This window comes from Pteropus alecto, unplaced genomic scaffold (genome assembly GCF_000325575.1).
Source record: "Pteropus alecto unplaced genomic scaffold, ASM32557v1 scaffold607, whole genome shotgun sequence".
Lineage (NCBI taxonomy): Eukaryota > Metazoa > Chordata > Mammalia > Chiroptera > Pteropodidae > Pteropus > Pteropus alecto.
In genome coordinates, this window is record NW_006440644.1 from 18,096 (window position 1) to 42,080 (window position 23,985).

The following is a 23,985-nucleotide window of genomic DNA, read 5'->3' on the forward strand; positions in this document are numbered from 1 at the left end:
TAGTCCATTTCCATGCAAAGGAGGACTCCAAATCCAAACAATTTGACTCAGATAGCACTGTCCTAATTGGTAGGCTCCACTTCTTCTGACTGGTTGTTGTGGAGCCACACTGATTGGTCAGTAAAGATGCAAATGAGAATGTAGCTACACAGTCCAGAGTGGATGGGGAAGGTCTCAGTCTATTGGTCAAAATCGGATTCCAGCAACTCCTTTATAAGGGTCAGTTCAGAAGGCAGGAGCACAGTGCAGGAGGCTTGGCAGCCCGAGTCTGTGGCTTTTTCGCTGCAATGCAGTGTGTGTGACAGGCCTGTATTAGTAATGCTGCTGGACTTTGGTTATGATTTTGGGCCCAATTAAGGAGTCCTTCCAACAGGTACATTTTTGCTCATGATCAACAGTGGTGTTCATGGATCATGGAGCAGACAGAGGTAAAACAAACACCTCCCCACCCTCCCTAACCCCTTTTTGTGGAAGCATTGCCTTAAAGAATGGTAGACAATGCACAACAGAAGGCTACTATTACAAGTGTTCATTCGATAAATGAATTTTAAAACACTTATTTTCATTCCTTAAAATTATTTTAACTCCATTTATTCTAGCAAGGAACAGAGAATCCAACAGTCAGCTCTGAAGTTCTTAAGCACAGTACAGACGTATAGCTAGCTATTAGGTTAAAGAAAGTGCTTTCACTCCTTGTTCTGGCATTCTCAGGGGATGAACTATTTGTGTCATATAATCAAAAGTCAGTCAAAATTTTATACTTTTAATGTAATTTTTAACGTATTTTTGTCTTTTAGTACACTTTTACTTAATAGTTAAAAAGTTTTTAGTTCGCTTTCACTCTAATGACATATTCATTCTGGGTAGATAGCACAGTCTGTCCAGAGTCACATATTCTAAAACAATTTTACATAGTGATTTATATTTGCCAGTAAACAAATACTTCAAAGAACAAAGTAATCCTGCAGATTAAATTGCCACTGCTGGTATAAATAAGCAAATTTCCTCATAAAATTTAAAGTCTTTAACTTATGCTCCCTGGAACAGAAGCTGCTAAAGTTTATGGTTCCAAATAAAGTCTAGGATGCTAGAAACATTGTCCTTTATTGTGCAGCAGTGCTTTTAACAGAAGGGTTTAAGAACGCAGACTCTGAAACGCCCCAGGGACCAAATCAGAAAGAAGGGTGAAACCTCTGTTTGGCTTCACCATTTGGTAAAGCGTCCGGTCTCTGTTGTCCGTCCCGCACGCACTTTCCCACCTGCAGCACAGACCTCCCCACCGCCCCCTCACGCGGAACCGGCAGGAGGAAGCGGAAAGGCGGAGCACCCTCGGATGTAAGATGGCGCCGCCCTTGCCGTGGCGCTCTGGGCTGCCTCGGCCGAGACTCGGTGGTCGGAAGTCCTCCGGCCTTGCCAATGGGAAGCGGAAGTAAAGGGCGGTTAGCAGCTGGGCTATTGCTCCGCGAGGCCGGCTTGTGAACTGAGCTGTGGGAAGGCGCGTGTCGGCCGCTCACTGGCGCAGCCTCCACCGTCGCCGGCCTCCCGCCCCCAACCCCCTCCCTGCGTTGTCGCAAGCGCCGTCGCGGACCCTGCGTGGCCCCGGCTTGGGCAGGAACGGGGACGCAAGCCGCGCGCGTGTCGCGCTGCACGGCAGGTGACAGGTACCCCTGGGGTGGCGTGGGGTGGTCTCGTGGATGGGAAGAGGGTCCGGGGCGCGAGGCGACCCTGTACCCTGATTACCTGAGCTTCCGCTTATTCCTTGGCGCAATTTTCCCGGCTCAATTTCCCCTCCTGTGCCCCAGCCCTTTTGCGAGTGGTCAGTGTTGTCTCTCATTGGTCTTCTGTGCAAAGTATCGTTTCTGCGAGGTTGGCCGCGAGCTCTCCAGCCTTTATTCTGAGCCTTTATTGAAGAGCTTTGAGACCCATGTGACCAAGTGCCCTAACATGAATTTAGACTAAGCCTGACCTTAAGTAGGTTGAGAACCAGCAATTTGCAGGACTCTGGAGAACGACTTGATCTTTTTATAGATTTCTGTTTTCCCTAAAATGAGTTCGGTTAGTGCATATTGGCTGCCGTTTTTCATTTAAGAGGGTCTGTTGTCTGGAAATTGGACGATCCGGTTTCACTTTTAGTATGGGACCTGCCAAATAATATTTGTCTACATCGCAAATAAGTTATGAATGTGAACTGTTCTCGTTCCTTTGACAGAATCTCTAGATTGTTTTGCATTTCTTGCCAGGTTTGAGAACTAGCATATTTTGTTCATTTGAAGTTCTAGGGTCTTATGCCTTACCGTGCTTCATTAACTATTTTGGAAACATTCATCATGCACTTGCCAGCCAATTTTAGCTTGGGTTTGAATACACTTTAAGTAGCTATTTAAGAACACAACAAAGTTATGTTGTCTTTCTCTTTGGCTTGTTGATAAACTTAGCTGAAACTCATTTTTATTAAAGGAAATGAACATTGCTTTGTACAGTAGCATGGCACCTTTACAATACACAATTAACTTGAGGGGAATAAATTGAACTGTAGAGAAAATTGTCTTAGATTTTTTTCTGCAGTGCCCTGCGATCATTTTCATGTTTGATGTATGTTCTTTGATTACTTTGTTCTTTGATGTATCAAACATGAAAATGTTTGATTTATGTGGTTCACAGCAAATAGTTTTGTGAAAGGTATAAATGTATGTTAAGTTTAATTATTTGAGTAGTAAATTTATTTCACAAGAAGGGTACTTCCTAATATTTTTCCTCACTATTATTCTATATGTTGAAACTCAAATGGTTTTCTATAAACTGGTGCAAGTTGTTTTTTAAGAGTTTGTTTGCTGTTATCTTCAGTTTACAAATGGAAGAAGAAAAATTGGTGATGATTTAGAATTTTATGCCTCTTTTGTTTTCCAAAAAGTGTAAAGCATTTTCCATATTATAATTTTTTTAATATTTTCAACGTTTTACTGTAGATTAATGAGCAAGAGATAGGCTCTTTAATTTAAACTATGGAAAATGGGCCACAGACTAGATCTTACCAGATGATAACATTTGGGCTTAGAAATTTTGAAGGAGTGTTTTTTATTTTTTCATCATGCGTAAGCATTATGTCTATGATCATTCAAATGCCACATTGCAGATTCTGACAGCTATTATTTCTCCAACTATTCATCTGTATAAGCAACATTTAAAGACCACTAGGGTCAGAGTGATAAGGGATCTTGTAAAATGAAGGCATCTGCAAACGAAAGGCCACTTCAGTGATGTTCTTACTTTTGCTTCTCTGGATAGCCTTTTCCCCTGGTAATACCTGTGGAATCAAGGAAGTGAGGTCAGGGTGGGAAAGCTCTTCTTTAATGTAAAGCTCATCTCTGAAGGTGCTATACCATGCCCCAAGAACTCTGTCTGTTGTTCTTAAAACAAACAAACAAACAAACAAACAAAAACGTGGAAGAGTATCTCTGGTGAGTCACAGTGTATAGTTTTCATTTTAGCCTTCTTAAGTTGTAGGCTTTTTGTAGTCTCTTTGCTCTTATTGCTCTTAGTGCCACACTCCTTTCTTTCCTTTTTCTTTCACTTATCCCTTAATGAATGAAGCTTCTATTTGTTTATTTTGAGAACCTCCTGTGTTCCAGGCATTAAGCTAGGTATGTGACGATGACAGACAAAACCCTCTACTCTTTAGCTCACACTCAGTGTTCAAGGCTAGCTTAATTATGGATTTTTTCAGGGTAGTTGGATGGTTTGCTTTGGTTCCAACTTCAGACCTGCACCTCTTGGTTTTGTGTTGAAATTTTTCTTCTCTCAGTCACCTGTGTCCCAAAGATTCTGTTCCCTAGAAAATCTTTAGACTTGCCTTAGTTCTCACAAGAAAGCTCTTTGTTTAATCTGGCTTTGCACAGTTTGAATTCTTACCCCTCGTAAAGCCAGGGAATCAAGGGAGGTAGTATGATATTGTAGAATTTTTAAAAGCAGGCAGATGTGGGCTCCAAGCATTGCTACAGATTAGTCAGTGAAGTTACTCAGCCTCTTTGAGCTTCCATTTTCTTATTTTTAAACGGGAATAATAGCGTTTCATCCATTATGCAGCATATTCATGGAGTATCGACTGACTGGTACTGCTGTTTGCTGTGGTGAACAAAGGAGACCTGTCTGCCACCCACCCTTAAGGAATTGCAGTTTTTGGTGTGGAAGGGCTGGGTAACAGTTGTATACAAAGCACCTGACACAGTGATCTGCCCAGAGTAATTGCTCACTGAATGCTAATGTTTCCTCAGGGGCCTGTCGTCACTCAGTTCCCTGTAATTCCACTGTGCGGTAGTACCCAGTTTTATCACCCAGAATCCCCACTTTTGGAAGATTACGCATCTAGGGCTCTTCAGGAAAAATCATAAATGTAACCATAGTGTAATACTGCTTCAGTATAGTTCATATAGTCTCTCCAGTTTAGAAACTTATTGACTTTGGGGAGGATTTTTTAAATTTTATTTTATTTTCCTAGCCATAGAGGGTAGGTTTCCAAGGCAAAATTTTGAGGCCATGTAATAGCGATGATGTATTAATCTATAGCTTAGAAGATAGATTTTAGTTTCTTTCCCTTATGATACATTTTGCTAGAAGTTAATTTTGGTATAGTAGTTGGTATTTTCACGTTGCCTTTTCATTTTCATAGTGGCCAGGTATGGCAGATACTGTTATTCCTATTTTAGAGTCTAGAGACTAATGGCCAGAGAAGTTATTAGGTAACATGGTTACACTGCTGGTAAGTAGCAAACTCAGGAATTGATCACAGGTCAACTCTAAGAGGTTTTCTCTTTTTGACAACTGTTTATTCTATTATGCAGGAAGGTTTCTCAGAGTGTAGTCCATGGACCTATAAGGGAGGGCATCTATAAATGGTTCTAAGAGAGTTCTTGGGTGGTCTGAAATTGTATGTAAAAGTTTAGGTTCTGGCTGGCACATCTAGGACATGTCAATAATTTCTGCTAGATTCCAAAAGGGAGCTACATCATCCACTGTGCACCCGTCCACCTCCCAGCAATCTCCCACCCATGATCCCTAAGTCAGGAATTACTGCTAGCAGATTTCATTGTCAAAAGTCTAGTTTGGTTAGCTCTGGTCTTTACAACTGTTGATTTTTAAAAATACTTATTTATAAATGGGATGTTCATATTAATTTTTTTGTTTCCAAAGAAGCTGGCAGAGCTTGAGCTTAAAACTCATCTAAAAGCAACTTTTCTATTTGGTGTAATATATTTTGCTTTTGATCATTGTCCTTTAGAGATACTGTGTGTTACGTGAACAGGATGTTGGCATAAATGATAATGCTTTTTATAAAAAGAAAATACTGACTGGTTCTTCACAATTTGGACTGTCTCCTCCAACAATAGATTTTATCTCCAGTATTGAGGAATTGGGGTGAGCCTGTCTGGTTGTTAATGTTAAGAAGCACGAGTTTGGTTTAGCGTTTCCCACATATTCACATCCCCTGTGGATTCCCATTCAAATAGGTGGAACTAGGAGGTTGACTTTTATATAGCCCAGAGGGATATCTGATTAGGGTTCTGGTTCTGGTAGACAGACTTCTGGGATGAAAAATCAAAGAAGTCTGAAGCTGGACACGTTTTTCTGATATGATATGTACACGGAGGACCTCAGTGTGCTTGGTGAGGCTGCTGCTGAGAGTTCAGGAGGCCTGCATTCTGTGACCCTGCCAATTTACCAGTGACCCCAGCATCTTTATTTTGTAGATGATACCCACTGAGTTCTTAACATTTCCTCATTCCAGAACCCATCTTTGAGTTTACTTTCTAGACCCATCATATTTATAGGGCTCCCAAAACAAAGTACCACAAACCAGGTAGCTTAGAACAACAGTTTACATTGTCTTACAATTTAAGAGGCTAGAAGTTCTAAGTGAAAGTGTCACAGGACTATGTTCACATTGAAGTCTGTAGGAGAGGATCTTTCCTGACCTCTTCTAGCTTCTGGTAGCACCAGGCATTCCTTGGCTTGCAATATAATTCTAATGTCTGCCTCCATCTTTGCCTGGCATTCTGTCTTTTCATATAGTCTTCCCTCTGTGCCTTCCTGACTCTGTGCTCAAATCCCCCCCCCCCCCCTTTTTTTTTTAACACCAGTCATATTGGATTGGAGCCCACCCTCATGACCTTATTTTAAGTTGACTACCTCTGTAAAGACCCTATTTCCAAACAAGTTCATATTCTGAGGTCCTGGGGGTAAGGACTTCAACATCTTTTTGGGGGACACAATTCAATATGCAACACTTACCATTTATGTTTTCATCTGTCTCAGTTTTATTTACTCTGCTGCTTCATAAAGTATGGTTGTATACAACCAGCTGTGCCACCAACTGACTCTTATACCTCCGTATATTATAGATGCCCAGGAAATGAACTGGAGCCTTTGTAGGAAAGACTGTATGTAATGAACTGTATACCTTTAGTTATGTGTCCGTCACTCAGCAAATGTGTTGAACTATCTAGATGTTAGGTACTGTTATATTTCGGAAGCATTTCTATTTCTATAATATGTTATTTGGTATCTCTAAGTATTAAGATACATGTTTAAACATTTTTTTGTAGCAAAACTTTCTTTTCCTTTTTTAGGGGTTTGCTGTAAAATGGGACTTCTGATTGTATTCACTGGACTGTGGCTGTTTTCCTCAGTAAAGGCAGATTCAAAAGCCATTACAACTTCTCTTACAACAAAATGGTTTTCTACTCCATTGTTGTTAGAAGCAAGGTAAGAAGACAGTTTTTCCTTTCACACGTTTGAGCAAGAATGTAGGCTTTACTAGTGAATATTCAGGAGCTTTTTAGGAATGGAGATTATCATCATTAAATGCATTTAGTATGAGCCTCTTTCAGCCTGCACTTTGCTGTTGTACACAGAATCTATTAGTAGGATAGGACTGTATTGATTCATAGTGATACTTAGGGACTTCTTTAGACAGATATACTGATTGGTTAAATTATTATGCTACCTTCCAGGAAAAGTATAAATGTGGTAATAAGGGAAAAGAAGTTGTACTTAAAGGAAATTTTCTATTTATTTAAAAGGAAGAGAAGAGAGCTTGGCAAGGTGGGGTAAAGAGCGCATGTTCCTCCTGAGAACTTGGAAGAAGACCCCAAGATAAGAGAGTACAGGGGAAAACTGTGGAAATGGCCAGATTTTCATCTGTTCTAAGATGTTCATGTTCTACATTTTAACATCTCTAAAAAATCAGAATGTGTTCTAATTAAATTATCTTACAATTAGAATTGGTAACATCTTTCATTCTTAATGTTTCTTAAAACAATGATAAGTCTTAAAATCTAGAGTGTCTTAAAATCAATAAAATACAATATAATCAATGATTTTTTTGGGGAAATTTTGTATTCCACGTGTACTTATTATATTTATAATGTAAATATAACCAAATACCTGTCTTTTAGTCAGTTTTTTAATGTTTTTAGATGAAACTAATAATTTATAGCTAGAACTTGCAGAGAATCTTTCTAAAGCTTAAATTAGGGAGGTTGAATGGCAAGTGCTTGGTAAGTCTCAGAATTTGATAGTGCTAGAAATTTGAACTGTTGCCTTACTTCAGTTAACTTTGTGGTCTTCAGTGTAGAGTTTCATCTTCTAACATTTTCTCCTTAATCCCTAGAAAAATGTGAATGAAGAGTTTTGTTATGTTGCTTGTATATATCAATAGTTGCATCTCCTAAGGAAAATGAAAGGACAAGTGGGCAAGTGAGCCACTTAGGAGCTGATCTTGACTTGTGGAGGAGCCCCACAGACTTTCTTCTGTCGCTTCTCTGTGTCTCCCTTTTCTCAGCAATAAAATGGCAAAATACACACACACACACACACACACACACACACACACTAATAATAATAATAATAACAACCACTGCATGTACTTTATAGTGATGTTGCAATAACTAATTTGATAAATAGAGTGAGCTCATCGAATGTTAGGACTTTATTAGATGTAGGATAGGTGTAAAAATGAAGTGACTGAAGGTCTTGAGATCCTAGTCTGCCTGAGCCAGAACTCTAATAACTTGTTTTTTTCCCTTTCCTTTCTTTTCCTTTTTTTTTTTTTTGCTAATATTTTTGATGATTTGTCTGATGTAAATATAGGTCATTGAGATTTACTGTCATGTTCTAAATATTTTGGAACAGTTAACTCTAATAAATGTTTTATGATATTCTGCTTAACATTCTTAACAGAGTTACATTCCATTACTCTCACACTAATTTCTTGGTTTTTGTACATTGTCTTAGAAGATTCTTACGAATATAACTATGGACTTTTGAAAAAGTACACTACAATTGTCAGCCTTAATTTGTCAATTTTTTTTAGTTTATTTGATGTCTGTGAAGGATACTTCACCAACTTGCCCATCACAGACATCTCCCCTTTACATGATATCCTGGCCATTTGCGATTTTGGTTCACTCTTTTTAGTCCTCTTCTGTAGCGATTTGCAGATGTTTTGCCAAGATAAACTGGACATATAGGCAACTCAAAAATGAACTGTGCTTTCTTGAAACCACTACATATTCACCTCTAGAGCTAGCTGAGATCATCATTCTTTCCTCCTAGGTTCATGGCAAGCATTAATGGTGGGTTGGAGCACTGTTCATGTGGGTGAAGGTGAAGGGACAGACTCTCCTAACATTGAGGCATGCAGCTACAACATACCTTTTCCTTTCCTTGCACCTAGACTTTAGGGACTGAAGCTATTTAAGATTGGGCCTGACGCTAATGAAGTTGTAGCTTTGGAGTTATCCATGAAGCGATGTGTGTGTGTGTGTGTGTGTGTGTGTGTGTGTGTGTGCGTTGTTTATTTTGTTCTTTAGGTTCCACATGTACATGAAAGCGTGCAATATTCACCTTTCTCTATCTGACTTATTTAGCATAGTACCCTCGAGGTTCATCAAGGCAATATCTTTTTCCATCCCCTTTCTTTCAGTGTGTGTCTTTTAATCTGAAGTGAGACTCTGGTAGGCGGCATATGTAGGGGTCTTGTTTTCTTATCCATTCAACCACTCTGTCTTTTGGTTGGAGCACTTAGTTCTTTTCCATTTGAAGTACTTGATGATAGGAATGTGGTTATTACCATTTTTTATTCCTGTTTTTGATACATGTTTTTTCTTCTTAAGGAAGTCCCTCCAACATTTCCTATAATACTGACTTGGTGTTGATAAATTCCTTTAGCTTACTTTTGTCTGGGAAGCTCTTTATTTGTTCTTTGACTTAAATGATGGCTTTGCTGGTTAAAGTATTCTTAGTTGTAGATCCTTGACTTTCATCACGTCGAATATTTTGTGCCAAGTCCTTCTGTCCTGCATAGTTTCTCTTTAGAAATCAGCTGCCAGTTTTATGGATGCTCCCTTGTAGGTAACTAACTGCTTTTCTCTTGCTGCTTTTAAGATTCTCCCTTTGTATTTATTAACCTTTGGCATTTTAATTATGATATGTCTTTGTGTGGGCCTCTTTGGGTTCATCTTTCTTGGGATTCCCTGAGCTTCTTGGGGTGGTATGTCTAATTCCTTCACCAGGTGAGGGAAGTTTCTCATCATTATTTCTTTAAGTAGCTCTTCAACTTCTTGTTTTCCTTCTGGTACCCCTATGACATGGATATTTTTACCTTTAATTGTGTCCCATAGGCTCCTTAAATTATTATTAAAGTCTTGCCATCCTGATTGAGTGTCCTTGGCTTCCCCATCCTCTATATTAGTGGTTCAATCCTCTTCTTCATCCACTCTGTTGATTCCTTTTTTTTTTTTTTAGGTGAGGCAACCCTTGGTTGACCTCACAGATTGCAAGAACCTTGTCAGCTTACAATCCCTTATTTTTTTATTTTTTTACGCCTACAGCACTTGGTCTTCCTAGGTGGTCTCACATCCAAGTACTAACCAGGCCCGACCCTACTTAGCTTCCAAGATAAGATCGGGCTTGTTCAGGGTAGCATGGCCGTAGATTGTTCATTCCCTTTAATATACTCTTCATCTCAAATAATGTGTTCTTCATTTCCAACTGGTTCTCTTTTATAATTTCCATTTTTATGGTTTTTTTTTAAATCTCTTTGTTAGAGTTTTACTGAGTTCATCTTCACTTCCCCTAAATGTAGATCGAGCATCTTTATAACTAGTGTTTTGAACTCCGCATCTGTTAGATTGCTAGACTCCATTATTCCTGGTTCTCTGTTTTGTTCTCTCGTGTGGTTTCAGCTTCTTTGTTGTCCTATTTTGGCTGCCTTTCTGTGTCTGTTTCTATGTACTAAGCAAAGCTCCTAAGTCTCCCGGTCTTATTAGCACGGCTTTGTGAGTAGGTGTCCAACAGCACAGTCCTGAGAGAGTTTCACCTGCAGGCCAAGTTTAGCCCCAACCTGTGCCCCTGCAGGGCCACCTGTTAAGATTCAGCAAACAATCCGCAGATGCTGTGCTTATAGTTGCTTCAAGAGGCCTCGCCAGAAACCGAGGTCAGCTGCCACCAGTGTGAGTCTTGGAGTTGGCTCAAAAAGAAGCATTAGACTCTTTGAGGAAACACCTGGATGTGGCTTGTATGGGGCTGAGAGTTGGGGGAGGTGGGGTTTCAGGGAATCCTCTGGGCGGAGTGACCTCTGTTATCTTGTTTGATGACCTCAGGGCTATGGTGGCGCTGCCTCCACACACTGGGAGGGAGGAGGGCTCAACAGAGGAACAGTGGATACCGCTGGCACTTCTGCCCGGAGAGAGCCTCATCCCCAGCCCTTGCTCCTACAACTCAGTGTTTCCCTGTAAGTCCCCTCGTGCCCTCCACACAGCCGAACCAGCACTGGTGCTCAGAGTGAGCAGGTCTGTCACCTTGAAAGTCCCCTTGCAGATGTGACCCCTTTAAGAAATGTCTGCTTGGAAGCTAAGCAGGGTCGGACCTGGTTAATACTTGGATCGGAGACCACCCAGAAAGACCAGATGCTGTAGGCGTAAAAGATAAAAAATAAGGGATTGTAAGCTGACAAGGTTCTTGCAATCTGTGAGGTCAACCAAGGGTTGCCTCGCCTAAAATTAAATATAGAGAGAGAGACAGACGGACACATACACACACACAGGCAGACAGACGTCTGGCCTCTGTCCCCCTCAGCTGCTAGAGAGCGAGCAGCCTCGCATCTTCGCCCCTTCCTACCTCCAACCGTTGCAAGATGATTATTTCTCTTTGTAGTTGTAGGGCTTCTGTACATCTAGACCTCAGGTGGCTCTGCTTGCTCTTTGCTCCATGTTTCTGTCACAACTTTGATGTGGTCACAGGAGGGATGAACAAAGCCTCTATCATGTATGCCATTTTTTCCGCCTCTCTAAAGCGATATATATTTAAGTGAAGTAAAACTATGGATATATTTTTAACAGCTATAGTTGCTAACAAATGTTGTGTAAATAAAGTACTGTTATTAAAAACAAAACTGGTAATTATTTATTGAGTGCTGAATATTATAATGGCCCAAGAATGCAGCATGATAGAGCTATAAATCAAATAAATTGGAGTTTATATTCCAGATTTTTCATTTATTAACTCTGTGACTTTAAGCAAGTTAACCTTTCTGCATTGCTGTTTCTTTATTCTAAAACTGGTTATAACTCAGGGTTGCTATGAAGTTTTGGGGATATGGGTGACTATGCCGAGCATAGTGTTTGTCACATAGTAGACTCATTTCTTTTTCGCTTCTAGTTCTGTATAGAGGGGAGACCAGTTCTGATCTCTTATGAGAACTTTGGAAATGTAAGAAAACAAGTTTACTACCAGAGTTATGCTGTCTGATGGACATTCAGGTTGTTTCGAGCTTTTTTTTTCTTTTGCCAAAGATTAAAAACTTTTATTAGTGACATTTCAAAATATTTTTAAGTGGAGGGAATGATACGATGTTCTTTCCCTGTACCTGTCACCCCATTTTTACAATGATCAACTCAAGTCCAATAACCATAACCACTATCACTTTCCTATTTTCCTCCGCTGGAATATTTTAAAACAAACTCCAGAGATTATATAGTTTGAGCTGTAAAACTATAGTTTTTTTTTTTTTTTTTTTTTACTCAATGGAATAGGTATAAGAAGCTAAAAAACAATTGATATCAAAAAGCAGACAAAGTTGAGTGTACTGTAAAGAAATGTCAGTGTTCTTTTGAATAGTATCTTATGTTCTTACAGTCCCTGGATTAATTCAGTGGATCTAGTAATTTTCATAAGACTTTGAAATTTAGACATTATAAGACTTACTTATGCAGTGGTATGAATGAAGCTTTAATTTGTGAATTTAGTGTTTATTTGCATATTACAATTTGCATATTACTATCTGCTTCAAAACCTGCCTTCTTAGACTATATTATAAGGTTGGGATGAAGTCTGTTTTTCTAGAAAGCCTAGAAAAATACTACACTCAAAGAGGCTCCAAATAATTTAATACATTATGATAACGGGTGTTTTCAGAAATGTATTTTTAGAGAAGCTATGCATTACCAAGAAATGTTCCTTGGATGGGAGACCACCTTGGAATACCAGGTGCTGTAGGCATTTTTTTAAAAAAAGAAATGTTCCTTATTTTCCTCATATTTCTGTGTCTAGCTATGGAGTAGAGTGAGAGTTGTATACTTCACTGTTGATCAGTAATGGGAAAGTCTTCCTTTGGCTAGATAAGCTGAGATCCAGGTCTGTAGTTCACTTAAAGACAGTGAAAAATCACCACTACATTAGTAGTATGGCTGGGAGGAGAAGAGAACCAGTTTATGTGAATCATTCAGTTAGGATATGCATTTTCTTTTAGGGATAAATGACTCTTGAATGAAGAGAAATTTAGTATAGCCACTATTTTAGGTCAGTAGTGTAAATTCAAGAAAAAAACTAAGATGGCATTAAGACCTGATTTTATTAGGTCACTGTTAATGTTAAATTAAAACTTGATCATCTTACAACATGTTGCCTTTAGTCTCCTAGAAAATTTTTTAGGATTCATGTTTTCCTTGGGAGATGCTTAGCCAAATATTTTTTGTTCTTTATAAGGTCTTTCAGAAATAAGTGAGAAGAACTAGTGCTAGAATTATCAATTTCTAATTCTGCTTCTACTACTGATGGCAGTTTCACAAATGGGGTTTTATAAGCCTTCTTTATATTGGGACTTCTCTGTTGTTACATTTTTATTATTCTGTGTATTTTAAGGAATACTCAATAAGCTACTAAGCTAATTAGTTATTAATAACTAATAAGCTAGTAAGACTTGCTTATCATTAAAAAATATATCATGCATATTTGCGTTGTTATGTTATAAATTAAGAGTCAAACTATGAACATTTAGAAACTTAAAAACCAGTTTTATTCTCTTATAGAGCTTATATTAGATTTTTATTAAGTTGTTTTATTTCTGATATTTTCCCCTTTTCTCCCAGTGAGTTTTTGGCAGAAGATAGTCAAGAGAAGTTTTGGAATTTTGTAGAAACCAGTCGAAATATTGGATCATCAGATTATCACGGTAAAATTGAAGCAAATGCTTTTTTGACTTTGGTGTCTGGGAAAATACTGGAAAAAAAGGGTCTCTTTCAATGAAATTGTGGCATGGTAGTCAATGGGAAACATTTTTATCTGAATGTCTAGAGTTGTGGCGATAGCCAGCAGAGCCAACATAGACTAATAATTTTTTTTGAGATTGTAAGTACTACTTTTAGCATTTTTCTCCTTTGTTTTTTCCTTTTGTGTGTTCTTTTATCAAAAGTGTGTGCATATTTTGTAGGAGTCGAATTCATTTAAAATCATTTAGTACTAAGTTAATAACCATCAGAATTGAATCACTCTTTTTTTAATGAACTGATTATGTAACTGATCTATTACCTATTAAGTTTGTTATCATTAAGTTAGTGCCATCCAAAATGTTTTCCATTATGCTTGCCAGCCACCCACAATTAATTACAATGTATATTTTGTCAATGTTTACAGTTTATGATGTGCTTTCATAAATATTTTCTAATTCAATTTAAGCTATGTAGAGTATAAACATTACTGTCAAAGATGCTGATATATGAGCACCTAAAACTTTCATATTAGGTTGACGGGCATAAGTCCTTATTGACGAGGAAATGTGTGAAAATTATGTGACTACTGTTAATATTGAACTGAATTGATTTTTAACTTTGATTTTTATTAAAATAATATATATTTAGAAAGTTAAGCCTGAACTTTTTTTTGTAATATAAGTACATAAAGGTTTTGAACAAGCATCTGTAAATTTTAGTTATATAGAATCAACTAGAATTGTTTGAGTTATCAAAAAAATTATTTTTCTTTTAGTTTATGATTTTGTAAAACAAATTTATTAAAGTTGATTTGTAATGAATTTGAACTCTGACATTTGAAATGAATTTCTTCAGTATAAATGATAATATGTTCTTGGTTAGATAGAATTAGGAGAATATGAATTCTTGGAAGTGATCATAAAAGTATATTAAACATTTTATATGAAATGCTGTTTTAGTCCCACCATCCAAAGATATTTACCATTAACATTCTGGCAACATTTTGAGGTATTTCTTTCTGATCTTGGTTTTTACTTAGAAGGTGCTAATGCAGAATAGAACCTTTTATATTTTGCTTTTTAAAATGTTAATTTTTTAAAAAATATTTTTTGAATAGAAAATACATGATTTAAAAGTCAAAACTATATAAAAGGCTATACTTACTCAGAAAAATCTTATTGCCTCCCTGTCTCTGTTCCTTTCTCTGTTTCTCCCCTACTTTTTATAATCATTTAAATTAATTTGTGTAGCCTTAAGTGGTTTTTTTTTTTTTTTTTTTACAACAAATACCAATGTATTCTTATTTCTCATTCTTTCTTATAATAAAAAATGATAGCTTACTATATACATTGTTTTGTACCTTGTGCTTTTCACATAACAACATGTCCTGGGGAGTTTTTTTCATATTGGTACATGTGTTTTTATCCCTCAAATAATTTTGCCAATTGTTTAAATGCTTCGCCCCAAACTACAATTCCATTGGTATCCTTTAATCCCTTGTAAACCTCATCACACTGCTCAATTTTGTTAGGTTATTTGAGTAGATAACATCTGCTATGCATTGGGGCTACAAAAATAAGTCAGAGGTTCTTCCTGTGGGGGCTCCAAGACTATTTGGGGTGGGGTAGACAGTGAATAAATAATTTAGTAAATGATGTGATAAGTGAAAGGGGTAAGCAAATATTGTGGGAGCAAAGAAAAGATGTACTTGGTCCAGTGAGGCATGGATAGGGCTTGGGACTGCCTCCCTGGAGCAGGTGATCTCACAGCCAAATTCTTCCTCAGTAAGTAGATAGAAATTAGCTATCCCAGGTTAGAGGGAAAATAGCAATTCAGGGGAGGGAAGAGTCAACCAGGGAAGAAGAGGAAAAGTCCAGTTCCACTGTGTGCTCCAGGGAATTCTAAGCATTTGACAGCAATTCAAGACAGTGCAGTGGTAAAATTTTGTAATTGTATGCCTTTGTAACATGTTTTTATACTTTGTAAATGATCTTATTTGGATAGCTCTGGTCATATATAATGTTGGTTAATGTTCTTCCTTGACAGGTACTGATTATTCTTATTACCGTGCAATATTAGAAGCTGCGTTTCAGTTTCTGTCACCTCTACAGCAGAATTTGTTGAAATTTTGTCTGTCTCTTCATTCCTACTCGGCTACAATTCAAGCCTTCCAGCAGGTGAGTTCAGTGCCTACACATATCAGTATTTTTTAGGGGTTGTATAACATGATGACTGAATATATTTCAGTTGTCCTGGCATTGTATTACAGAGCTCTAACTTTTCTGCCTGAAAATTTTTAGGATTTATGATTTGTTTATAAATAACAAGCAAAGTCGATGTTAAATCTTCAAACTACAGATTTAAAAATAAATAATTGCACTTATTTTTATTTAAGAAATAAAAAAATAAGAATATGCACGTAAAGAAGAGACTACCAGAATTCATTCATACAACATAGTCTAGGAGGTGTAGTCTTGCTAAACCAATTGACCCTGAATCCGATCACAGCTTATAGATCTCAAAGCAGTTCACAAGAAATACAGAAGGTGGGAAATGTGAAGCAATATCACAGGGATACAGTCAGGAAAATCAAAATGCAGGAAACTTTGTGGTAAAATGATTTGATTTTTTTAACATATAAGTTTTAAAATAAATAGGGAAGGAAGAACTTCAAGAGACTTTAAAAGTGTGTCAACTTAATGTAATTTGTGGATCTTGTTGGATTTTTGAGTTGAACAAACTCCTATTGTAAAAAAAAAAGGCAGTGAGAGAAACAAAGATGTGTGTACTGATTATGTATTTGATTTATTTTTTGATTCTGTTGGATTTTTTGAGTTGAACAAACTCCTATTGTAAAAAAAAAAGGCAGTGAGAGAAACAAAGATGTGTGTACTGATTATGTATTTGATGTAAAAGATATATATGTTAATTTAAAACCATTTTTTAAATATAAAAGAGGTATAGAAAACTACTCACAAGAAATATACAGTATAACGATTTATGGTAAAGTGGACTTTCTAGTGTTTTTCACCCAGGCCAAGAACTAGAACTTAGGTAGCCACCATGCAAGGCCTTCATGTACTCTGTCCCCACATTGCAGTTGACTTTAACCTTCCTAAAGGAACCACTTTCTTGATTTTTGTTGCAATCATTTGCTTTGTTTTTCATTTTATTGCCCAAGAGTGCATCTCCACACTCTAAATACTAAATAGAGTTTAGTCTTGCCCATTTAAAAAATTTTTGAAATTTTTTTTGTGTGTGTGTGGGAGTCTTTTAATGTATAGGTTCTTTTTCCATTCCTTTCTTTTCTGTTGAGTAACTTCGACTATTTACCCTGTAAATTTTTTCACAATCTGCATTTTGTTGATCACATACTCATAATGCAGTTCAGTTTATTCCTCTGTCTTCTATTCCTTGCAAATTGGCAGCTGGATCCAGGGGCTTGATCATAGTTGTGTTTTATCCCTTTGGCAACTCAGTAGGTAGTGTTGCTGCCATTAGGAGGCCTGTAATGTCTGATTTCTTCTCTTTTTGATTTAGCAGGCATTACTGCTCTATGCTTAATCCATTCATTCTTGGGGATTATAAAGTAATGCTCTGATTCTCTTGTTTCTGTTTTATTTGTTCTTGGAAGATGGGTATAAAGAGGCACATTCCTCATGTGGTACTATTTTGTGGTACCATTCACACAGGATAAGCAGAATATATGTTTGATTTTTTTCCTTTTACTTTTCAGGGTTTGAATGAGTTTGATTTATTAGCATCCTTTTTTTGACCATTTAGTATTTTTCAACTTTGTTTTTATTGTGGTAAAATATTCATAAAATAGAATTTATCATCTCTCCATTTTTAGGTGTACAATTCAGTGATGTTTAGTACATTCATATTGTTGTGCACTCATCACGACCATCCTTTTTCAGAACTCCTTTCATCTTGCAAAACTGAAACTCCCCTCTTCTCCCTCAACTACTGGCAACCACCATTCTATTTTTTATCTCTATAAATTTGCCCATTCTAGATACTTCATGTAAGTGGAATCATGCAGTGTTTATCCTTTTGTGTCTGGCTTATTTCATATAGCTTGATGTTGTTGTAGTATGTATCAGAATTTTATTTCTTTTTATGGCTGAATAATAGTCCATTGGATACTTGTAACACATTCTATTTATCCATTCATCTGTTGATGGACTTTTGGGTTGTTTTTGCCTTTTCATTATTGTGAATAATGCTGCTATGATATATCGGTGTAAAAGTGTCTGGTTGAATTCCTGCTATCAGATCTTTTTGATATGTACATGGCAGTGTAATTATTGGATCATATGGTAATTCAATGTTTAACATATTGAGTAACTGCCAAACTGTTTTCCATAGCAGCTGTACCAGGATTCCACTTTCTCTACATTCTTGCCAACACTTGTTATTTTCTGTTTTTTTAAATAATAGCTATAATAATGGGTGGGAAGTGGTATCTCGTGGTTTTGGTTTTTCATTTTCCTAATGACAAATGATGTGGAGTATCGTTTCATGTGCTTATTGGCCATCTGAATATTTACTTTGGAAATATGTCTATATGAGACCTTTACCCATTGTTAAACTGGACTCTTTTTTGTTGTTGTTGTTGTTTAGCTGTAGGAGTTCTTTATATACTTTAGATATTAAGCACTTACCAGATATATACTTTCCAAAATTTTCTCCCATCTCGTGGAGTGCCTTTTCACTCTGTTGATAGTGTCCATTTATACACAGAAGTTTTTAACTGTGATAAAGTCCAATTTATTTTTTGTTTCCTGTGCTTTTGGTGTCTTACCCAAGTAATCATCACCAAATCCAACGTCATGAAGCTTTCCCCCTACATTTTTTTCTAAGGATTTTGTAGTTACAGTATTAGCTCTTGAAATTTAGGTCTTTGATCCATTTTGAATTAATTTTTGACTATGGTATAGAGTAAGAGTCCAACGTCATTCTTTTACATGTAGATAACCAGTTTTCCCCACACCATTTTTGAAAGACTATTCTTTCTCCATTGAATGGTTTTGGGTACCCATTTGAAAATCAATTGACTGTATATGTGACAGTTTATTTCTAGGCTATCTATTCCGTTCTCTTGGTTTACATGTTGTACTTATGTCAGTACCACAGTTTTGATTGCTGTAGCTTTGTATTGATTTGGGAAATCAGAAAGTGTGAGTCTTCTACTCAGTTCTTTTGTTGCCACCCCAGTAGTCCTTGATTGCTCCCTTGCTAGTTTACTAGAATAATGCTTAACAGTGGTTGTTCTGGGTCATTATTTTCAGGTATACAGTATATTCTTTTAATATAGAGTTTCAAATCATTCTTTATTTCAGGTTCTCTTAAAAACTTATAAATGTTCTCTTCCCTTGCTTTGGATTTCATATCATCTATACGTTGAATTTTCTTTACCTATCATAATTATTTGTCACTTTCTCTTGAATCTCTCTTTTCTTTATTTCTTTTTGATTTAAAATTTTTTCCTCCTTTCATCTTGTTTCTCTTAATCATTGCTTATTATGTTTGTTCTTGTGCTCATTCCAGTTTAGACTTCATTTCTAAAACAATTTTTCTTTTACTTATAATTTTTCCTTGAGTCTGTCACCTCATTCCTGTGTTTCTCTAATTCTGACTTAGGTTATTCTTTACATCTTATATAATTCTCTTAATGTATTTTTACTTGCTTGAAATAGTAGGTTACATTTTTATCTGTTTTCTGGCTATGTATTTCTGACATGGTTTTATTGACTATACCTATGCTGTTCAGATGTGTGGCCAATTTAATTTAATCAATTAAATGAAATTAAAAATTTAGATCTTCAGCCGCCTTAGGCACATTCAGGTAGCTACTATATTGGATAGCGCAGATGTAGAAAATTTCTATTATTGCAGCAATTTCTCTTTATAGTGCTCATCTATAAGAATAAGGGTGCTAGTCTGTTTTTCCCCTACCCCTTTCCTTAAAATAGCTTTGGAAAAGTAATGGCTTAAAAAAAATGGTGGCTTGCTTTATGAAATTTTCTGACTCTGTTCCCCTCCTGCACTTTTATTTGGACTTTCTCTTTCATTGTCTCTATATCTCTGTCTCCTACACAAGTTTTATTCTACCCTCGGCAATTTTCCTTCGAGTGAGGCTTCAACCACTCTAGAGTTAGGCCACTCTGAACTCTCAAACTCACAAGCCCCTGAGAGTTAGGGTAGTTCAGCCACCCTGTTCTAAAAGGGAATTCTTAGATTGTGAGTTTGAGAGTTCAGAGTGGCTAAACTGTCCCAACTCCTTTGAACTCTGCCATACACCCTTGTGCTCACCTGAAGTGAGATTAAACAAAACCCATTGGGCCATCATACTTTCCAGTGAAACCTGTTGGCCATTTGGGGTTTTTCTGCTCTCAGGGTCATCAGAATCTCTTGTTTTTCTCAATGTATTTCTCCATGGCATTCTGATAACTATGGATCTTGTTTGTGTTCTGTGTGGGGATTTCCTTCCTTGCTTTTTGCAGTCTAGTTGCTCTGTTTTTGTGGGGAACTTAGAAAGATCGAAAAATATGCTGTCAGTTACCGTCTATGCAGAATTTTATTACTTTTTAAAAGTATGATAATGGTATTATTTTTTAAACTCTTTTATTAAGATATATTGAAATTATGTCTTAATTATATCTGCTGAAATTACAAATGAAATAACCTGAACTGTTATTTAGGATTTGTGTCAAAATGGTTCAGTGGAGTGTGATGGAAAAGTAGATGAAATAAGGTTGGCCATGAGTTGATAATTATTGAAGCTAGGTCATGGGTACATGGGTTTTTTTTTTTTTTTTTTTAAATATATATATACTATTCTTTGTTCTTTTCTTGTATTTGTAAGGTTTATAATAATTTAGAGAAAAATAAAGAACATAATGAAAAATTTAACATCAGTTTTCTAGCAAAAAAGTTTTCCATTTCTCCCTTTCTTTTCTTATTTTTTTGTGTTCCATCTATAGAAGAGGACATCTTAATATATTACATAAATGACATCAGTGCATATACTAGTGCTTGTCATTGTTTCCTTTCCTTTTCTCATCTTTTCATACTGGCTCTTCTCAGTGTGCCTCTCATTAAAGTTGTGGGTTGACTTGTCTTATTATACATTGGCATTAATGCATTTTACTCTAAACATAAACTTACATTTCGTTCAGCCCTTCCCTCGAATATCTTACTGTGCTCATTAGATAATTTTACTTTTCCCTCTATACTCTTTTTTTTTAGACTGTTGTTTTTTTAGATACTATATTATTATTATTTCAGCAAGGGGCTTCAGATTAATTTGCATATTATACTTAATTGTGACTGCATCCTTGTACTTAAGCACTTAAAGTTGACATTTGTAAGCTTAGTTTTCTGCAAGGTATATACTGTATACCTTATATATCTTTTGATATTTTTTGAAATAGAATTTTTAAAGTTCTGTTTTGGAGATAATAATAACATCTTCCTCATGCGCTGTTATTGGGAGGAACTAGATGAAATAATACAAGGAAAGCAGTGACATGTAAAGCTCTACTTTTCTGTCTCATAATGGGTGTTCAGTAGATGTTAATTTTTGCTTTTATTAATGTTGTTTTAGTATCATTTTATGATCTATTTAAATATTCATGTCTTTATCTTGTCTTTGGTTAGAAATTATTTTTTAAAAGTCCTGTGTCTTAAATGACAGATAGCAGCTGATGAACCTCCACCAGAAGGATGTAATTCATTTTTTTCAGTGCATGGAAAGAAGACTTGTGATTTTGATACCCTTGATACTCTTCTACTAACAGCACCTGAAAGGTAGATTGTGTGTTTCTCTTTATAAATGTCATGCATTCATTGTGTTTTCTTCTCTGTCAAGTCTACCTTCTGATTTAAAAAAAAAAAAAAAAATTATCAGTTTTGTCGTCTGTAGATATAGTGGTCTAGAGTATGGATTCTGGAACCAGGCTGACTAGATTTGAATTCTACCTCCATCACTTAAAATGTTTTGTGAACTTATGCAAATTACTTAACCTTTCTTTTCTCATCTCACTTTAAAATGGAGATAATAAGAGTCCTTGATATTACTGTTATTATTTAGTAATGACTATCTTAGAAATCATATAGACTTTGTCATCAGCTTAGTAAAGAATACTCTGCTTATTAAAGCCAGTGCCTGACATAATGACATTAATGATAATGATCTCAGGAGATTATTAGTTTCAGACAAAGTGGACTATTTAAAGGATAATTGCAAGCTTCATTTGAATAGTAAATTAATAGGCTGGCTTTTTGCTTAAAGACTAGTTTCCTGTAGTGGACAAATATGGTAGCATCTCTTGTTGTCTGGCAAGGGCAGTGCCCTTTGCACCCTCTGTAGTGGTCTTAGAAATAGGATAACAATGCTCTCTCTCTGTGGTGTTGCTGTGTTGTATCAGAAATGTTAAGGGTGTTTTAGGCAAGCGTAGTTCTTCTTTGGTGAAATTATCTGCCCAGCACTTGTCCTCTGCCCACCAAATGGCATGAGTGCTACTTAGGGTGCATTCTAGCCATCTCAGGGCTGAGGTGGCTGCACGATGAAGTGGTGATCCTTTGGGAAAAACAAAATTAGTTAATTTAAAATTCTTTGTTTAATTTTTTTACAACAATGATGCAAACTTTGTAAAGAAAAGAGATAGTATAGCCTCTTCTGAGAGGTAATAACTATTTTTAATGGTTTGGCATGTATCCTTTTAGACTTTTTTCTTTAGTTATAAATTTATACAGGTTTTTACAAGAGTTATCTTCCTTTAGTACAGATAGGTATACCTCATTAAGAGGGATTAGTAGGTCAGAAAGTCTATGGGTTAATTAATATCTAGATGCCATTCTTAGAGAATTCTTTTTTGGGGTGGAGTAAGTTTTAAAATTTATGAGGAAAACATAAATGTTAAATTTATTAATGGGAAGATCATAGTAGTAAAGATGATAGAGGAGGGAGATGTTATAATTGACTAGTTATATGCTTAAAGTATTTCTCTTTTTTTTTCATTTTTTGCACTTATGTTTTCAGGTAAAAGAATACTTATATTCTATTTATAAGATATAATAATTTATTAAAGTTTTAGTACTGTGAGATCTGGATATGTATTGTTTTTCTGGCTTTTCCCTCCTCTAGGAGTTGGTAACAATTATTTATCAAATTCTGCATTTCATAGTTAATATTTATGTAATATACTTTTATTATTTTTAATAATGAACAAATAAGACCTACCTGACAGCATTCTTACTTACTGAAAATTATTTAAGATTTTGATACTTTTTTAATATTAAGATGCTTATAATCTTTACTTAAATAATCATTGCTGTACCTGTATTTTGTTTAAAAACTTTTTTAAGTTTACAATTCTAAGTTTTTAATATTTGTTTTCAGACCCAAACCCTTATTATTCAAAGGCGATCACAGATACCCTTCATCTAATCCTGAAAGTCCGGTGGTGATTTTCTACTCTGAGATTGGCTATGAGGCATTTTATAATCTCCACCGCCAGCTTATATCAAAAAGCAATGCAGGCAAAATCAATTATATATTCAGACATTATATATCTGTAAGTATTGACTTATTTTATAACTTTTAAATATTAATATGCCCAGCATGACCTTAACACATAAGCTAATAATTATAAAATTATTCGAATTATTTTTTGAGAAGTGTAGTACTTTACTCAGATCTGTTATTTGCACTTGGAAGTACTTTGTTTGCCTTTCTGAGGAAATGTAAAATAATTATGCTTAAAAAATAGCTTAATAAGTTTACATTCTATTCTAAAAAACAAACCATGTAAATTATATTTAATTTAGTCCAGATTTAATGTCATCATACTATGGAACTGATCCTTGAGTTCGGTTCCTTTCCAAACCTTTTACTTTTTTCTTTTTGAAATTTTTTCATTAGATGGAAAAGGAAGGATTTCTAAAGAGGTACAATCAGGCAGAATTGATTGAAAATTAAGCTTTTAAAACCTTGTGTTCCATTTAGCATTTGTATTTTTATGTAAAGATTGTTAGTCTTAAAATCTGTCTTAAGTTCGATAAATATTGGATGCTAAGTCCATGCAAGTAAAATAAAAACTTTAAATGAAAATCTAAATAGGAGCAGAAGCAGATTTATTATTAATTTTTGATAACTGTTCTTCCCTCTGCCCCCCAGGCTCTATTGCTGGTATTAAAGATTAAAATGTCTAAAGGGCCATCCTCCTTTAGGATGGTGGTAAGCCTGTGACATTTGGTCAGCCTAAACCCTGACTGAAGACATTTATATTCAGTAAAACATGCACATTCACAGAATTACGTACATACTCCCCACAAAGCACTTATAGGTTTGAAACCTCACTAGTTCTCAACTCTGCTGTGTAGGTTCTAGAACTTCTTCTCTTTATCCATTTCTTCATGTGGTTTCGTTACC

The 23,985-nt window shown here is 35.9% G+C and overlaps 1 protein-coding gene across 3 annotated transcripts in view; it reads left to right on the top strand.

Moving 5' to 3' along the window:
* Window positions 1-1,413: 1,413 nt before the first annotated feature.
* The window catches only part of UGGT1 (UDP-glucose glycoprotein glucosyltransferase 1), a 117,809-nt gene continuing 95,237 nt past the window's right edge, over window positions 1,414-23,985 (top strand). The window contains exons 1-6 of one of the 3 annotated variants that reach the window (XM_025050896.1): window positions 1,414-1,654; window positions 6,624-6,759; window positions 13,425-13,507; window positions 15,591-15,721; window positions 21,247-21,359; window positions 22,954-23,128. In XM_025050896.1, the coding sequence (XP_024906664.1) occupies window positions 6,638-6,759; window positions 13,425-13,507; window positions 15,591-15,721; window positions 21,247-21,359; window positions 22,954-23,128 (624 nt within the window). In that variant the 5' untranslated portion in view covers window positions 1,414-1,654; window positions 6,624-6,637. Of the gene's footprint in view, window positions 1,662-6,623; window positions 6,760-13,424; window positions 13,508-15,590; window positions 15,722-21,246; window positions 21,360-22,953; window positions 23,129-23,985 lie in introns of all 3 variants that reach the window. The other 2 variants (XM_006917733.3, XM_025050897.1) reach the window with 2 other exon arrangements.